Source organism: Gigantopelta aegis, chromosome 9, assembly GCF_016097555.1.
Source record: "Gigantopelta aegis isolate Gae_Host chromosome 9, Gae_host_genome, whole genome shotgun sequence".
NCBI lineage: Eukaryota > Metazoa > Mollusca > Gastropoda > Neomphalida > Peltospiridae > Gigantopelta > Gigantopelta aegis.
The window spans coordinates 53,800,001-53,818,823 of NC_054707.1; the positions used below are offsets into that span (position 1 = coordinate 53,800,001).

The following is an 18,823-nucleotide window of genomic DNA, read 5'->3' on the forward strand; positions in this document are numbered from 1 at the left end:
AATCGGAACACCTCGTCACATTCCGCTACGCTAGATGTAGATTTCGTAGAAATGTACGAGGAGTTCCGATTGGGCCGATATTAGCTATCGTACAGGATTCCGTAATTGACCGAGAGGTTCCGAGTGCTCACCCGATATCTTTCTTTTCAGCGCCATCTAGAGTTGAAATAGACATGCTTTGAAGAAGTCGAGACGAGTTTGTTTTGTCAGTGGTGAAGTTGGTATATGCAACACAGCACTTTATTATTAATTGAAGTTTTAACGATCTGTCATGGTGTCAGTTCTGTACAAACGGCTAATCTCGTTTCCTAAGGTAGGCCTATGTCATTGTAAATGTATAGTTTCATGAAGGCTTGGTCCTGGAATTGATAATCATAATGCCATGGTCATCATGGTGATTACGTCAGTACTGTTAAAGGCACTTTGTCCTCTTTGAACAATGCATTTTTGGCGTTCACTTAAGTTTCTTGCTTGATTAGTAATTTGTAGTCCACTAATAAAATGCCTGACTTTTACATTCAGTCGAGATGTAAAGGTTATCCCCTCCAAAATTAGTTCACCAAGGTGAACATCTGATCTACTACTGTACTAGTATCATGATCTATGGTCCGTTTTTGAACATTTTGACATTTCTTGGACCTCCGATGTATACAATTTTAATAGCAAAAACAAGTGTGCGTTTCCCGCCCAGATTTCAGGCGGAATCGATACAATCATGGAATTAATTATTTCATGACGAAATATGAGATGTACCAATAAATATAAACACTTACTGTATAAAGAAAACTTCCCGAGTTACGTTTTACGCATAAACAGACACTTTGTCTAAATAGTAATCCTGCATTAATCCAGTTTTCAGTTACTAACAAAATCTCGAATATTCCCGCCAGCCATTATAAGCACATTAAAAATGTGATTGAAAACTGTTGGCGGAATAGGATTACTAGTACTTTTGCAATTATTTGTCTCAGGTGCACAAGTTTGTTCCACAATATACGATATTTAATGGAATATCACGTTTAATAATAATAATAATAATATAAAATAAATAAACTAATTAATATTTTAAAAAAATCAATTAATAAATTAATAATATTAATAATAAAAACTAAATAATATCATAAAATTAATTAATACTTACTTGATAAATAATAATATAATAATAAATTACTGAATAATAATAGTAATTATAATAAATAAATAACTAAATAAACTATTGATTTAATAATAATAATAATAAATTAATTTAATTATTAACTAAATAAAAACATGCTTTTTTCATTTATAAATGTTTCTTTACATACACACACACACACACATCTTTTCCCAGAACTTGCTATAAAAGATTAATAGAAATATTATGAAAGATTAATGAAACTATTATAATCAAAGATTTTTTAGGTTGTGGGGTTGGGGGTTGTGCAAGTTAATTAAAAAATAATTATAATAAATTTTTTTTTAAATTGAATAAAAACCTTAAAATAAGTTCTAATAACCAGTAATTATAACTAATTTTTTTTAAAACAAACGACCAAAAATTAATAATAAATAAATAAAACCCTTAAAATAACTAATGACCTGCAATAATAATTAAAAAAAAGAAAACGAGAGAAACGTTTGAAACACATGTAACCAATGACCTGTAATAATAATATTAAAAGAAAGTTTTAAAAAAGTAAATAAATGAAAGCCATAAAATAAGTAATGACCTGTACTGACAATAATTTTTTTTTTAATAATAATAAAACAAAAAATAATACCCCCCAAAACCCCCCAACAACTTTAATAGCATAAATATTAATAATGCTTACTAGTATAATGTAACCCACACAAAGCACATATATAGAAACAAAAATAACAAAATGAAAAATCAGTTCCATTCAGTTCCGAAATATTTCTTTTTATTGGCTGTATGTAAAATATTTGATACGAATAATTGTCATTCCGCCATATTTTCGATGTACCAGGATAAAAATAACTTTTAAATGTGAAAATGTGTCATCTTCAAACATCTAATCCTGGAAAGGTTACCAAAGGTATTGTAATTAATATTTTAGTCTAAAATTTATTAAAATATGTTGTATGTATTGAGGCTCTTAAATAAAGCACATATGCCTGATTTTATTAAATCGTGATTGCAAATGGAAAATTCGATCCAATGGATAAATGTTACGGCACAGCAATAAACACCACAATAATAAATATCGTGCCGGAGACGATTATCTTGATGAACTACTCCAAAATAAGCCAAGATTATTGGGGTGGCCCGGGTCCCCCTGGCCACACCCCCCCTCCCCTGCTACGGGCCTGTTGTTTAATGCCACTATGGCTGATTTAGGCTGATCAAAATATGTATATCATCAGACTCGGAGTTATCTTCTTGATGCTTATGTTCAAAATCAAGAGTTAACTGAATTAAGTTTTTGTCATAACAACTTACTTTTGGATTGGTTTTATAAGTGATAGGTTCCTTTACCCTGCTGCATAAAAACATTTAATGCAACTATTTTAAATGTCGTAAATGAGTTTATAATATTTGGTAATGGAGGGACATAAAATGCACATCAAATAAAATGGCTTGCGTTTTTTTTTTTTTATATCTTGTGTGCTAGGCATCCAATATTGGAACTAGTATAACAGAAATCAAGCTATCATATGTATAAAATAATAATGTAAATTTGAAATACATTACTCATTAATTATATTTTTTAATAATAATAAATTCATGATAATGGAGGGATACATTGAAAAAGTAACGGAGGGACACATTTTGTGGCATTGCATTTTCATTCTTATATGACCCATTAAATAAGTCCATATGGATTTGTATATCAATAAATAGACAGTAAAAGTATAGTTTAACATCAGTGGTTCATTGTTATTTTGTTTTGGATCAAATGAACACATCCAAGTATATGTGCTTTGCCAAATTTACTTACAAGATCAAGCGGTAACAGAGGAACATTTTAGCTACTTTTATGCATAAAATTGTTTTTATTGATTTAAGTTCTTGTTATATCAACTTACTTTTGGATTGGTATTGTAGCTGATGGATTCCTTTACACTGTTGCCTAAAATATTTAATGTAACTATTTTAATTGTCATAAATTGGCTTTTAAAATTGGGTAACTGACGATCATAAAATGACAAAAAAAATTCTTCTTCGTGTGCTAGGTATCCAATACTGGAATTAATATAACTGAAATCAACAATATAAATCTAAAATATATCAATCAGTAATTATATTTTTAATAAAAATAAATTCATGGTTATATTGTTTTGGATCTTGAACACCAGGCAGGGGTTCAAAAATCCCATTGCCCAACGCCCATGCCAAGTGGAATTTTCATGCCGGGCAAGTAATTATGTTAACTGCATATGCCCGGTGACAAGTGACTAATTAACACCTAAAAGTGGGGTTTTTTGTTTGTTTTAATTTTGTTACAAATCTCGGTAAAACCTTTGGAAAGAGTTCCAATCGTTCGAGCATTTACATAGCTCTAAGGAGAAATAACCCTAACCCTAAATGCTGGAACGATCGGAACTCTTGCCAATGCGTTTACACCAAAATGGAAAAAATGTATTGAAAAGTTCAATACCAACTTAGAGTTATTCCCCTTTTACTATCGACTAAGATTAGTAATTTCCGCCACTGAACGTTTGACTGAATTCGTACAAGTAATCGGTTCAATGATCTTCAAACTTGGAAATAGCATCCAATACGCTTTACAACTTATGTATAGGGGAATGTCCTCGTAACTCGATCTCCATTCCTGAAAAATAATGGAGACGAGTCCTGTTATTTTTCAGGAATGGAGAGTTACGAGGATATTCCCCTACTTAAAATACACCACTGAGTAATAATTTTACGTGAATATATGTTAGTATGAAAATTAACACCAATGATTTTGGTGGATTAATTAAGTAGGGTTTTATCTCTCCATTACTGAAAAATAATGGAGCGTTGAGACAATACTGTGACTTCGCAGGTGTATTTTAAATAAAAATAAAATATACGTGCCTTGTGAATGCAATCAAAATGTTTAATCCTTGCAAAAATTGTCATATTCAAATTATATTAGACGTTAACGCGCTGGACTCTGGAATCTGCTCTTTGCAAATGAACGGGGGCGTAAAGCACGTTTATAATTTCCGAGTTCAGTTGAACAAAGCATAAATATTATGAACTGTATTCTTATAAATGTTTCAAGATATTTTAGTTTAGATATCATAAACCTTGTAGCAGGACATACTTAATGTTTTTCAGTACTTTGCAAATTTAAATCTACGTCTGTGTAAAATGAATGGGTACGGTGAAGTAAGATTTCATTAGCCCTATGTCATAATCGTGACAAGTTAGATTGCATTAGACCTATGCCATAATCATGATGGTGCGATGCCCAAGTATACATGAATATATACATTTTTTCTGCTTTATTAATAGTTTTTAACAAATAAATTATGCTCAATAAATAAAAAATACAAGGCAGCAATCGATGTACATCCCCTCGCCTTCTGTTGTTTACCAATCATGCACTATTCAAAAACATTAACACAGCTCATGTTTACTTTGAGCCTAGCCACGGCTGTTTGCGAGAGACTTTTTCTTAGCTATGAACAGGGTAAAAACATCCTAGAGAAGTGTTTTGGGGCAGAGAATGTTAAATAATATACTCACAATAATGACACATGTGCCAAAATCCATAAACATTTTTCAACCAATGCCAGCCATAAAAGAATGGCTCACAAGTGGAAAGGGTTCTCGCCACATCCACGGCCACTAATACATACATCGACACAATAATTATATTGAGATGAACAAGTGGACACTACCAAACAAATAACAAAGTTTAAGTCAACAAATGGACACTATTTGAAAAATAAAGTTTAAATCAACAAATAGAGAAGACTGGATACTAATGGACAGACATATACATTTAGTACTTCCTGAATAAGTGTTGTAACCTATTGGCAAAATTCTTTATTTGTGCAATTAAACCAATTACTTTCTAGATTAGTACATTATTTCAAGAGTACTGTGCTAAATTAAATAGGAGTAACACAATTGGTTACCTTAAGAAGTATGGGCAAGTGGAAAAATATATGCAGCAAGTGAATATCTGATTGGCACTTGCCCTATGGCAAGTAATTTTGTTGAACATTTTTGAACCCCTGCCAGGGTGTGCACTTTACGGTCGCCCGATCGCCCATGGCGAGTCAAATTATCATCGTGCAAGTCAAAACCGTATCACGTGTCACCCGTCTGGAGACCGAAAATTTCCGCATATTGTATTATGTATCAAAATGAAAATAATTAATGCTTGTAACATATCACAGGCATCGAAATAAGCATTGTGTCTGGTAACCCATTTACAGGTTACCACAAAATATAGCCTGGTTACCACAACTATATAGACACTTTTCCGGTACTTCAATGTTTAAATTAAATGTTCTTGCAAACTACTCGGCACACGTCTAGTTGACGCTGCTAAAATGCGGACGTTCTGAAATTGTATCGGAAACGTGGAAGTCCGGAATGCGTTGCCTGATTTACGTTCGGAAACGAAACTACTGTTCGTTGAAATTTTTGTCGAGAATGAAACACTGTTCTCGACTTTTCTTACATGTGGTAACCTAAACGACTGATATCGACTTATTTTCATGTCTGAGATCAGAAAGTAATTTTTTATTTATTGCCAACTCGCCCGAGTGTTTGGACAACTCGCCCTAAACTTTACTGTCCGTAAATAATTGTGACAAAATTGAAAATCGGTGTCATTTTATTTATTAATATTACAGTGAAACTCCGCTATTACCACCACTTATTAAATGGTTTTATATTGGGGAGATCTTAATATCGGATAAATAATAATCTATTACAATGAACTGTTAAGCCTAATGTAACGACATTTGTGAGTTTGTCCCTTATTTCTTTAAAGGAATGATCAGGCAAGGCTTTTGGACTCCGACTGGTGTGCATATTCAACAATATTTAATGCACATTAGCTTAAAATGTTGGTATGTTAATTTTTAAAATGGTAAAGATATGAGTTGACTATTTAAACAGTGTGGGGTGAGTTGACATGCTCCCATTAAATAGTGATAATTATGCCTGTAACTTGTGTTGTATGTTTATTTTTCTAGTGGATGTGATTATTGTTTGTATAGATTGCTGTCAGCTTACTAATTTTTTTAATTCCTCATCATACGGTCATAAAAGCACCTTATTCATTCCAAGACCGAACCTTGGTGAAACCTTTCAGATGTTTGATTGTGTGGGTCCGTGAAAACATAATAATTAGAATTTAATTAAAGCAGTTTGTAATAAAACTAAAACAAGTTCTGTTTCCTTCTTTTGTGTTGTTGTTATTATTGTTTGTATGATATGATAACAACATGTTTATATAAGTGCAATTTAAGTAAGTTTAAAAAAAAATTTGGTCGTGGGTCATTCAAAAGTTATATGGGCAAGTCAAAGTGTTGCTGTGAGTGGCCCGATTGGCCAGTAAAAAAAAATCCCAAATGCATACCCTGGAACACAGTATACAGTATATATTCAAACTTGTATGTAGTCTGCCAGTCCAAAGTCCAGGTTGGATGTATAGTGCATACTGTGTAAACTGAAATCTTGTTCACTTTAGAACTAGTTGTGTGCAAATATTGAGTTTATTACCTTAGATTTACATACATTATAATATACTGTGAAATGTCCAAACCGAAATGTTATTTAAAAACCACTTTTTTTTGCTCACACATGCTAGTTAAAAACTTAGTTTCAGTTTACAAATACAAAGAGCCTACTGTATTAAACTATAGTTATTTTTCATTGTTATTCTGTGTATGTGTATCATGTACTATTGCTAGGGGTTCACAAGTTCATCCAGTGTTTGTTTATTTTATAGTATACATGTACATATATCAAGAAATATCGGTGAATCCAATTTTATCAGTTGTGATGACATATTAAGATCAGGGTCATAATGAAAAGAATAGACAATGTGTGTGTGTGTGTGTATGTATGTATGTGTGTATATATAAAAGAAAATATGCATTGTGGTACATGTCTTTGTGGATATGAAGGAAGGAAGGAAATGTTTTATTTAAAGATGCACTCAACACATTTTATTAACGGTTATATTGGCGTAAGACATATGGTTAAGGACCACACAGATATTGAGAGAGTAAACCTGCTGTCACCACTACATGGGCTAATCATTTTGATTAACAGCAAGGGATCTTTTATATGCACCATCCCACAAACAGGGTAGTATATACTACGGCCTTTTATATGAAAGTCATGGTGCACTGATTGATGGGCCCACCGACGGGGATCGATCCCAGACTGACTGTGCATCGAGTGAGCACTTTACCACTGGGCTATATCCCACCCCCTTGTGGATATAAAAGACATTTTGCTGTAGTACCGTAGTATAAACCAATATTATATTCCTGTTCTTTGATAAAATTATATTATTTGCAGAGAATGTTGCTATTCCAGGCTTGTAAAAAAAAAAAAATGTCGCAACCAGCAAATTTCATTGATAGATAATAATTAACAAGTTCCTGTTTTCAATCGTACATCACAAGCAAAAGTGAGTGATGTGTGATCAAAAATACATGAGTTGTAATATAAACAATCTCTTGCAGGAACAAGTATAGTATACAGTCAAACCTGTCTTAAGCGGTCACACAAGGGAGTAGATAAAAGTGGCCGCTTAAGACAGGTGGCCACTGATTACAGGTTGCCACATATTGAGTCTTTGAAACATGTGTTTTACCTTGTGTACGGATGTGTGCTTCACAGTTGACTTATGAAAAAAAGAAAAGAAACTGGAATGTATTAAATTCTTCTCAACAACTTTGTTTTCTTTTTCCATTTAATTATTTAATTCCTACTTCATGCGGTGTATTGTCATCGTAAGTGAATTTATATATGTCAAGCATAGCCTGCCCAGAGGCAATTAAATGTATTCCAAGTCATACTTTCTTAATTGATACACAGTTGAGATGTCGGGACTGAAAGGGTACTTGCATTCCTGAAGATGTGAAGATCGATTATTTGCTGCACCTTATCGTTGTTGTTAAAATATCCCTTTTATATAACAGTAAACATTTAATGTGGTCGCTTAAGCTTAATACAGGTATTTTAGCGATTTGGGATCTGATTTAGGTGGCCGCTGGCCGCATTAGACAGGTGACAGCTTATTACAGGTGCATTTACAGACAATTACTTTCACCACAACTAAACAAGACATGAATACGCAAAGATCTGAAACCAGGGGAAATGATATTGCTTTCAAAACAATAAAACTTTGCATTCCTATGCAACACATTTCTTAATGAAAACTGTATTTATTTTAATAGTTATATTCGAGGCTAAACAAAAGTTTAAGTATAAAGTATAGGACAAACGTATCCTGGAAAACCCTGGAAAGTTAAATTAATTATAACGACTGACTGCAAGGATTTTTCAGTTTATGTACATTTGTATGAATCGAATGTGCCACTTTTTACATAATGTGTTACATGTAATCATACAGTGTCATACCATCAATCAGCTGATCCAAGGTTATGGCCTCTCAAAATAGGTATTCCATAATGTGGAGATAAAAACAAATACTCTGAAGTATCTCTGTCACCGCTACAGTTTACAGATATCATATGGGGTTGTTATCAACATTTTCACAATACAGACTGTTCATTTTTGGCATTCTCTTCACCCTCCTAAATATGTACATCAAACATATTTTTAATTGTATTTGTTTTTAATTTTTAAAAAGAATTCAACAGCATGAACCCTGTACCCTTGTCATACTTTTAAATGGCCCCTTTTAGATTACCAACATCTACTGAGCACAGTTGTAAGCAGATCCCTAGCTGGGGAAGTGGGGCATTGGGCATCACCTCCTAGAATGATTGGCCCCCTTAGAATTTACTGAAATCTGCTATTGTATATATGACTTAAATGAGTATACCCACCTTTAAAACTGAATGGGACTCCTTAGTGACATCGGCTGGCTAAAGTTCTGACTGTAAGGTATTTCATAATAGGCAGTGGCTGCTGAAGATTCATCATTGCCTCAAGCAACCTCCTAATACAGTTAAAACACTGTTTTCAGCTAGGTTTGTCCTGGAAATTAAAGGGCCAAATTTACAATGCCTGTTTCTGTACCTAAGTCTTGTTTGCACCAAATGGGAGCCTATGAACTGGCATATAATTATATACTAAATAATGCTAAAAGTCCTGTAAAAATACATGTTTTAAATCCAAACCAATTCTCACATTACCAACAAAAATTGTATGTAAATTAAATAAAAGTGCATAGGCTTGGTATATTCGGCCCATAATGTCTTGCTGGGCATGTAACTGTAAATTATCATCTGTGAGGGGCAGGACGTAGCCCAGTGATAAAGTGCTTGTTAGATCAATCCCAGTCAGTGGACACATTGGGCTATTTTTCATTCCACTCTAGCCAGTTCACCACAACAGGTATATCAAAGACTGTTGTATGTGCTATTCTGTCTGTGAGATGATTCATATAAAAGATCCCTTGCTGCTAATGGAAAAATGCATTGGGTTTCCTCTCTTAGACTATATGTGAAAATTACCAAATATTTGACATCCAATAGCCAATGATTAATAATAAATCAATGTGCTCTAGTGGTGTCGTTGAACCAAAAAACCTTTTAACTTGAATTACCATCAAAATGTATATGCTTTGTATATTCGGCCCATAATGTCTTGGTGTGCATGTAACTGTGAAGTATCATCTGTGTGTCTTTACAGAACTGGGGACTTGCAGCGTGTGTGAGATTCAGTTCCAATGCGGCGTCTTCAGTCCACGAGGAGAAAGTAGGTGAAAACCTTCAACTGAGGACGATCCTCGACCCACATGCATCTCAGACGAGGCCGCTTGTCCTGCTCTTTGGCTGGATGCTTGCCAAAAAACGTCACCTTGATAAATACGGCAATCTCTACATCAGCAAGGGATTCGATGTCCTGAGCATCAGTGTGCACCCGACACAGGTTCTGAGGCCTACCAGTGCTCAGAGAGTCGTAACAAACGTCCTTGACCTCGTGAAAGATGGGAGCCTGGAGAGAAAGCCTCTACTGGTGCACGGCTTCTCTGTCGGCGGCTACGTTTATGGAGAGATGCTCATAAAGCTACAGCAGGAGGCTGACAAATACGGAACAATAAGAGATCGTCTCGTTGGACAAGTATTCGATAGTCCTGTAGATTTCGAGGGAGTCCCAAATGGCTTTGCTAACATTCTTGCATCTAACAAGTTGACCCAAGCTGCCATTAAATCAACTCTAGAGTTGTACATGCGTGTATTTGAGAAGACAATAACCAAACACTACCTCCAGTCATCGGGCGCCTTCCACGAGAACGAACTAAACCTGCCCTCGCTGATGCTCTACTCGAAAACCGATCCCATCGGAGTGGCCGACCGAATTGAGCTGGTCATGTCCAAGTGGAAGAGCAAAGGCATTCCTGTGCACACAAAATGCTGGGACAACACGCCACATGTTAGTCACTTTCACAGGCACCCCGACGAATATGTGGAAGCCATCTTGGCTTTCCTTGAAGAGCTAGGCCTTTCGCAGTCTGATCAGGAGATTGAAGCACCGGCAGCCGAACGCCTTCCTTGAGGGGAATTTTTAAAGTGACAGACCTAGTTTTTAAACACTAACGTAACGGCATATTTTTCACAATTAGAGCCGTTTATGATCACTGAAATCAAATATTACTTATATTTTATTGTTTAGCTGATCCATTTTGGTGCCATAATGCCACAAAATGCAATTTTCATATTTTTGAAAATGCACATGCGTCTGAGAAGTAATGGATTTGGGGTTGAATTCTAGTCTATTTTTAAGGATATTTCCCAGTCTTAATGTCACACACTCTTGTATCCAAATGTGTTACAGGTTTGTAGATCAACTAAACTTAGTGTCCACTTTTGCGCTTTAAAACTAGAGTCTACGACTTTACGGTCTGATTCAGTGGTTGTCGTGTGGGCTGACTCCGTTCCAAAACTGATTGCATGACAATGTATAGTTTTGGGGTAAGGAAGCCACTTACCAACAAAATAACATTTTCTTTAAGTCAGGTGTGCACGGACAGAATTGCAGCAGACAAGCAGGTATAAAATAATAATTACGGAGCCTTTCACTGTATAAGTTTGTAACAGCCTTAAAGGGAACAAGGCATTTTTAGTAATAAAAATACTCATCAACTAAAGAATGAAATTCAATACTTGGAAACCATCGATGACAATCATTGTGTTGAAACAATGTCCACCGAGCATAATTTTGTAAAAATATTTTATCAAACGTATATAAACAAAGAACATTTACACTAAGTTACATAATATATTGGAATTTATTACCCATATGGGCAGTGAGATGCGGGTGAATAAATTTTCTATCTTCCCTAGGGAAGCTATCTTTCCCTGCTGACATCATGTTGTTAGTTCAGTTTCCTCGACTGTCGTCTCTCGTTGATGAGATTTTACAAAACATTTAACTCCACCAGTGTTAAGTTTTTGTTGCAATTTTTTCTTGTTAACAATTAAACATGCTCTAAACTAATTTATCTGTAGTTCATTCACTTCCCACTAGAAACATCAGTTCATTACCAATGTGACCTCTCTTGCTTACATTTGATTTGTGTATCTAAAGATAGCTTTATACGTCATTGCTTTTCATTCGTGACGTCATCAGTTTCCTCAGACTTTCACGTCTTGTATATAGTTTGTGTCATGTAAGAAGTTTAAAGTTTAAGTTTGTAAACTATTTACACTATGGGTAATAAATACAACAACCCACCCGATACTTGGAATTACGGATTATCTGTCCAGAGTGAAATTAATGTTGTCAGTCACGAGCTTTAGCGAATCTCGTGACTGACAAAATTAATTTCACTCGGGACAGACAATCCGTAATTCCTCTTAACTCGTAAGTTATCATCTATGTAATGCTCTGAACATGTGATTTTTAAAATATTTTTTAAAAAGTATTTACATGTATAATTTATGAACTACGGTAATATTCTTTAAAAAAAATTCAATAATAAAAATTATTTGTAGGATCCACCAGGTGTAATAAAAGTGACTTGAGGTACATGATAACTTCTGGAATAGTCATGAGGATACCACTTGTGAATATTGTTGTAGGCCAACTGTAATCATTGGCCTGTTCTATCTTAGTCCTGACAGTAAACACAGGTCAACCATCCTGTCAACTGCAGCTGTTCATTGTTTTTATTTAGTACTAACATTTTATTGGATAGCAGTCAGGTAGCAGTCAGGTGAATAGATTTATTTTAATTAAAAGGCATCACCGTGAAGGCATAAATGCATGTAATTATTTATCTCACTGGTTGACAAAGGGTGATATAAATGCATTTATTTTATTGGTTCTAAAAGAACCAAGATTTGTTGTATAATGGGTTACAGTAAAGGTCACTGATTAAAAACTGAAGTGTTTAAAAAAAAAAGTGTTATCATAAAGTTAATTTTATTTATATGGCAGCTCAGTGAAACATTTTGCATGACATATTTCAGGTGTATTAGTATCCAGAACTGGCAAACTTGAATATGTTTGTAAGTTAGAGAATTTTTAGATTTTGACCAATTACCTGTAGATTTCAGCTTCTTCTACATATGTTGTAAGTAAGTTGGGGTTTTTGTGTGTGTATGATCTTGGCTAAGTTTTACTTTATTTCAAGCAGGGCATTATCTCTTTTTGTTAAATTGACATTTCAAAAATGAAAACTGATGGCAACATTACTAGTATATATTTATTTTAAACATCACATTTTCAAATCTGCCGTGACAATAAAAAAAAAGTGAAATACCTTTTCTTTTCTTTTTTTTGAAGTGTGTATATATTTGAATTATTATTATTTATTTGTAGTTTTAAACTGTTTAATGATTTCTTGATATCAGGAAGATGACAACAGGCAGAATGTTTGTGTATATATAGTGACAATTTATCAGTTTCAAGAGACCAGTAGTTGAGGTATCAGGTTTAAAGTTGGTAGGTCCTGGGTTCGTATCCTAGTACTGGTTTGTACCTCCTGTAAAGAGGTGTAAGCGATAACGTCGACTTGTAAGGACAAAGACACACCGGATCTGGGTCTGACAGGTATCAATCGAAATTGAAGTGTACTGAATCAAATATGACGAAACAAATCATGTCTGTACTGACACAAACTACAGATCTGGCAGCAGGTGACATAGAACGTGTTATATTTTGAAAGCGCCAGATTCGTCAGACCCAGCTCTGGTTTGTTCCGGGCAAACTGCTGACTGTTACAACCTCTGTTCTGGACAGATAGCTGAGGTGTTAACTTTCTGAATAGTTTATAGGATGAATTTACACCTCAAAGTGGCATCACGTGCCGTAAATTCAATATTTGGCCAGTACAATATATATTCAACTTAGTTGGTCAAATTTGCGAAACACAAGTATTTAAACATTGTAAATGTATAAAATTATGTAGTTACACGGTGTAATACACTCATGTAAGAATAAAATAGACTGTGTATTTAGCCTACTGTGCCACAGGCCAATCACTTTCGATTGGTACTGATACTAGTATTTAATTTCAAGTTGTTTACAATTGAGGGTTTTTTTAACACTCACATTTATGTTAATTAATTTAAGATAACTTTATATCATGACAATCGCATCCAGTGAAATGTGTGCTTTTTATTTTTTTAATTTGTGCTATTAATTATTTAGTATTATTCAGTCATCGTAAAACCAGTGTTTTATTACTACTACCCGGTACTTTTTATTCCCATTTTGTAGTAGAATATTACATAGTAATCAAATTTATAATACCATAATGATTATTATCTTAGGCCCACTTTCCATTAATGCTGTTCTGCGCATGGAAATGTGATTTTTCATACCTGCATTTTCGTATGTATATTACTGTACAAACTCTGACACCATCGATAAGTACAGTAGTAAATACTTTGCATTATGATGTCAGTACGCTGAAATACTTGCACACAGAAACGTTGCTCATCAATCAACCCATTTTTAGCGCACTGAATGCCCGTGCATGGAATCGCATATATGGAAAAGGGACTGTATGTATGCACTATCACTAAACTTGTGCCCAGAAGCACATTAAAAGAAAGTGGACATTAGTTGTAAATTATGTACCTGCTTTTTAATTGACATTGTAAAATGTATTGCACATATTATAAACTTTATTGTACAATGTATTAAGAGTCTTGGAGTTTTAACTTTAAAATAGATTGTTACTCTTTGAAGTTATTCAATGGAGATGCTGAAGTTGTTCAGTGGAGATGGTGTCAGCAATATGTCAATGCAGGCGCTTTGAGTTCTTTTATTTGTCTTAATTTGTAATAATTAATCAACACATTTGTGAACAAGGGTCGTTAAGACAGTTTCTGGCCTTTTACAATGCAATCATTAGGAACTTTAACCATCAAGAAAAAGGAAATGTTACACATGCACTGCTTGGATTTTGATGTGTTGGGAATTATATCATATCCTTTATTGTGCTCATGCATCAATATTTGTACATTTTTGCACTGCATGATGGAATATTTTTTTTAATTGACCAAAGTTCCTAATTACGGGTTACCTTTTATCACAAATGCAACTGTTACAATTATTACAGTATTGTACAAAAATGTGTTTCACATGTATAGAATCACACAGTTTTGTTCAGGGCATTCATGTATTTTTTGTCAGTTTTGCTTGAACAACCTTGGAGTAAACTACACTTTCAATGTCTGTGAACCAGTTTCTTCCCCCTCCCCCATTTTTAGAGTTGCTGATTCACTTATGCATGAAATAACATTTACTTATTGTTTTGTTGTTTCTTAGTTTTAAAATATATTTTTCTGGTAATAATTCATTATTCACCAGTTAAGCACTCAAATAATGTTGGCATTTTTTTGTTTTTCATTGGTGACGAACTTGCATGTTACATCATTACAGATGACCATATACATGTATATTAATTATTAGTGTTTATATATTGCATTTAAGTAAAAAATGCTATAAGATTGGAAGGCGAGATTACAGCTTTAAAGTTAGCTAGTTCAGTTTCAATAGACTGGTCTCTCCCATTTGTATGTACAAAGTAAAGACCAGTCTAGTAAATGGATGAAAACATACGTTAATTCTTATTTCGCACTTCATGACAAGGTGGTCTAATATTATCCGTTGTCTGTGGGCGAATGTTCTTAGTATTCAATTTTGATTATATATGACACTTTGTCATTACAGATTTATATATTAATAATGCTTCACAAACATCATCCACAACATATTCATGGGTATCAGGTCGTTTCGTAACCATACCGTTTCGTACCATACCGGTTCGTACCCAAAAGCATACCAGTTCGTACCCAAAGGCATACCAGTTCGTAACCAGAGGAACATCGGCATACCAGTTCGTACCCACATTTGTACATGTTATTTAATGAAAAACAAAACAACAAAAATCCAAGCCAAATGCATTTTAATAATTAGTGATTAGAAATTGTCACGAAGAATCATGTCAAGCGAAGTCAGCTTATTTGTTGATATATTTCAAACACTACTTTCTACGTCCGTTCGGACTAAGCAAAAAGCAGATTGGACGTGTTGCGACAAATACTAAATATGTGTTAAAGCAAATGAATAAATTAAAACAAAGCTGTATTCTTCTATCAAAAATGTATTATATCAGACAATGTAGGCATTATTAGACCTAAAAAAAAGTCCACAAAAAAGTCCACATTCCAAAAACATGGGATATGATATCTTATTATATTTTTGTTATATGTGCGTGCGTGTGCGCACGTAAGTACGTGTGCGTGTATGAATGTTTTTGTTTTGAGCATATATACGTACGAAGAGAGGATCGGTCTTGCGAAATATTCCGATCGATATCTCGGAACGGTTATGCATAAAAATAAACACCATCGCTGCATGTGGAATCGACACCAAATTACAAGACAAAAGAATTGCTCTTTGGCTACGAAAAGGTATGCTTTTTGGTTACGAAACGGCATGCTTCAGTGATGCACAGCACATAATTGCTCATTTAATGCTTATAAAAGATACTGAGTGATTATTACAACAAATTTTTTGCTAAATGTTACAATATGTTTGTAATATAACATTATAATTGTGTATTTAAAAAAATATATTAATCTTATGTGTAATATATGACATTATTTAATTGGTTACGAACTGGTATTCTAGTGGTTACGAAACGGTATGGTACGAACGGGTTTGGGTACGAAACGTCTAGAAACCTATTCATGTACTTGCCTTTGACACCCAATTGTCATTATGTATTTTTGTGCCACGGTGAAGTTAAAATCAATTCATTCATTCATCGTAAGAAAAAAACTGTATGTAGTTCAACAGGTAAAAGCCCTTACGGAGTAAGTATTGTGCACAACTGGGTTAGTTAATATTTCTTTTTAAAATTGTTTAATGACTGCTGTTCATCCTTCAGAATGTGAAACCCATTTAACAGTAAAAGCTGAAAAGCAGAAACCTCTTTACCATACCTATTCCAGATCCAGTCTTCTTTGTGAAAATAATTTTACATAAAATAAAAAACTACAACTGAAATCTGATAAAAAGCGGAAAAATCACATTCCTGAAACAAATTATTTTAATTTTTAAAAGTGAATCATTTCACATTTTAATGGAGATGGTTTGGTGCTGGGAGGAGGAAACAATTTGGTGCATGATCAGGATGATTACCAAAGAGTTTGTATTGCATATATACCGGTGTGTAGATATCATTTGGTAGAATTACATACACACATCCATACATGTACATAAATCTTCAGGAAGAAATCCGCAAGGATTTTGTTTAAATGTTTTTAGTTTTTAATAAAAATGTTATGATGGTTGGTGTGCTATCTAATAATTAATATCAGGTTATTTTGAAATTCAGTGCGATGCTTTTGATTAATTATGTTGTAAAATATGTACAATAATATAGAAGGTATATTGATTAAAAATACGCAAAAAAAATCACAGGCACGATTATTTTTGTAAATTATTACTGTTTTGTTGGCTATATTAACCATCAGATTTAATTTACATTTATTTCACATTTTTATTGTTAAAATAATTGTTTATTTACCCATATATTTTAGCAAAATTATGTGTTCCAAAACTGATTTTCACACTTCTTTTATTTAAAATAAATTATTACAACCTTTAATAGTTTTGTTCATTTTGTTTCATAATATTAAAGGGTAAGGATTCTCAGTTTACAACAAAAAACAGGAAAGAAATGTTTGTTTAATGACACCTCAGCACATTTTAATCTATGGCCATTTGTTGTAATGTGGTTATTTCAACAAGCGAGGAGGAACCTGCACATTCCATGGATTGGATAGTACATGTACCATGATTTTGATGTACCAGTTCTAGGGCACTGGTTGAGTCGGACAAAGGTTTGCTACATGTATAAATAAATATTCATTACAATTTAACAACATCCCATTGATTCAGCCATAGCAAGGCAGATTTTTTCATTTCTTAATAAACGTGAAAATAACGAATCCAGGACATTTGCCCCCGTCCAAAAATGGATAGGTGGACATTTGCCCCCCAGTCGAAATGATGGCTAGGACATTTGCCCCCCCAGTAGAAATGTTGGCTAGGACATTTGCCCCCCAGTAGAAATGTTGGCTAGGACATTTGCCCCCCAGTATAAAAAATGGTTTAATTAACAACTTAAATTACTGTGTTTACTAAGTTCTTAATTAACCCTTACCCCTAACCCCTACCCATACCCATGTGCTTTCTAATGTGCTTTTTCAACATGTGCTCAAAATTAAAATAAAGTTGTTCACAATATTTAATGTTTTTGTTTCATTTTATCAATATAGTAGATATCAACTGGGGGGCAAATGTCCTAGCCAACATTTCTACTGGGGGGCAAATGTCCTAGCCAACATTTCTACTGGGGGGCAAATGTCCTAGCCATCATTTCGACTGGGGGGCAAATGTCCACCTATCCATTTTTGGACTGGGGGGCAAATGTCCGTATCCCGAAAAGAACGTCTATGAACAACATATCTGATGATGTCGCTTTATCATTTATATAGAGTGTAATGTGTTGAGTTATAGCAGGAACAATAAATACTGAACCAGATTACACAACATCAACGTAACTGCACATTTCTGTTCAGGAACAGTTTATTACATACCTATCCAATCTTACTATAGCGATAAAGCCATTTTGAAACTGATAAATTTATTTGGTATCGTACGATCTGAATGGGAACTTTTAAATGTGGAATTCCCTTTTTGTTTTTACTGCAGTTAGCGCCATTTATATACTGACGTCATATATGATTTACAAATTACATCACATCGTATTTGAAACATCACACAAGGCTGCCGCAGAGTTAGATTCTTAACTCTAAGTAAATCCACGAAAGGAGTTTTGATCATAGATTTAACAAAGTGTTGTGACAACATTAAATTTAAAAACCGTTTTTGTAAAACATAAAAGAAGGTATGTAATAAATACAGAACTTCACGTACGTTGTTTTCCCTTCCTATTTATTGCACAAGTTTATTTTGTGCAAGAATATATACCACACAAAATAAATGAGTGCAATAAATAGGAAGGTCTGTTGTATATATATATATATGCTCTGTTGTAATTCACAGGATACAAGTTATTTTATTTATTTTTCATTCTGCCTTATTCTTCATTCTGTGTCGTGTAAATTGGTTTTGTAGAACACATGTATTTGTTTAATATTTTTGTGGTGCAGGTACAAACTGATGGAAAGTCAAGAG

The 18,823-nt window shown here is 33.9% G+C and overlaps 1 protein-coding gene across 1 annotated transcript; it reads left to right on the forward strand.

Moving 5' to 3' along the window:
- Window positions 1-167: 167 nt before the first annotated feature.
- On the forward strand, window positions 168-17,225 carry LOC121380578 (transmembrane protein 53-A-like). Its single transcript, XM_041509455.1, has 2 exons — window positions 168-313; window positions 9,788-17,225. Exons 1-2 carry the CDS (start codon window positions 272-274, stop codon window positions 10,652-10,654), a joined length of 909 nt encoding a protein of 302 aa, XP_041365389.1. The 5' UTR covers window positions 168-271; the 3' UTR covers window positions 10,655-17,225.
- The last annotated feature ends 1,598 nt before the right edge of the window (window positions 17,226-18,823 follow it).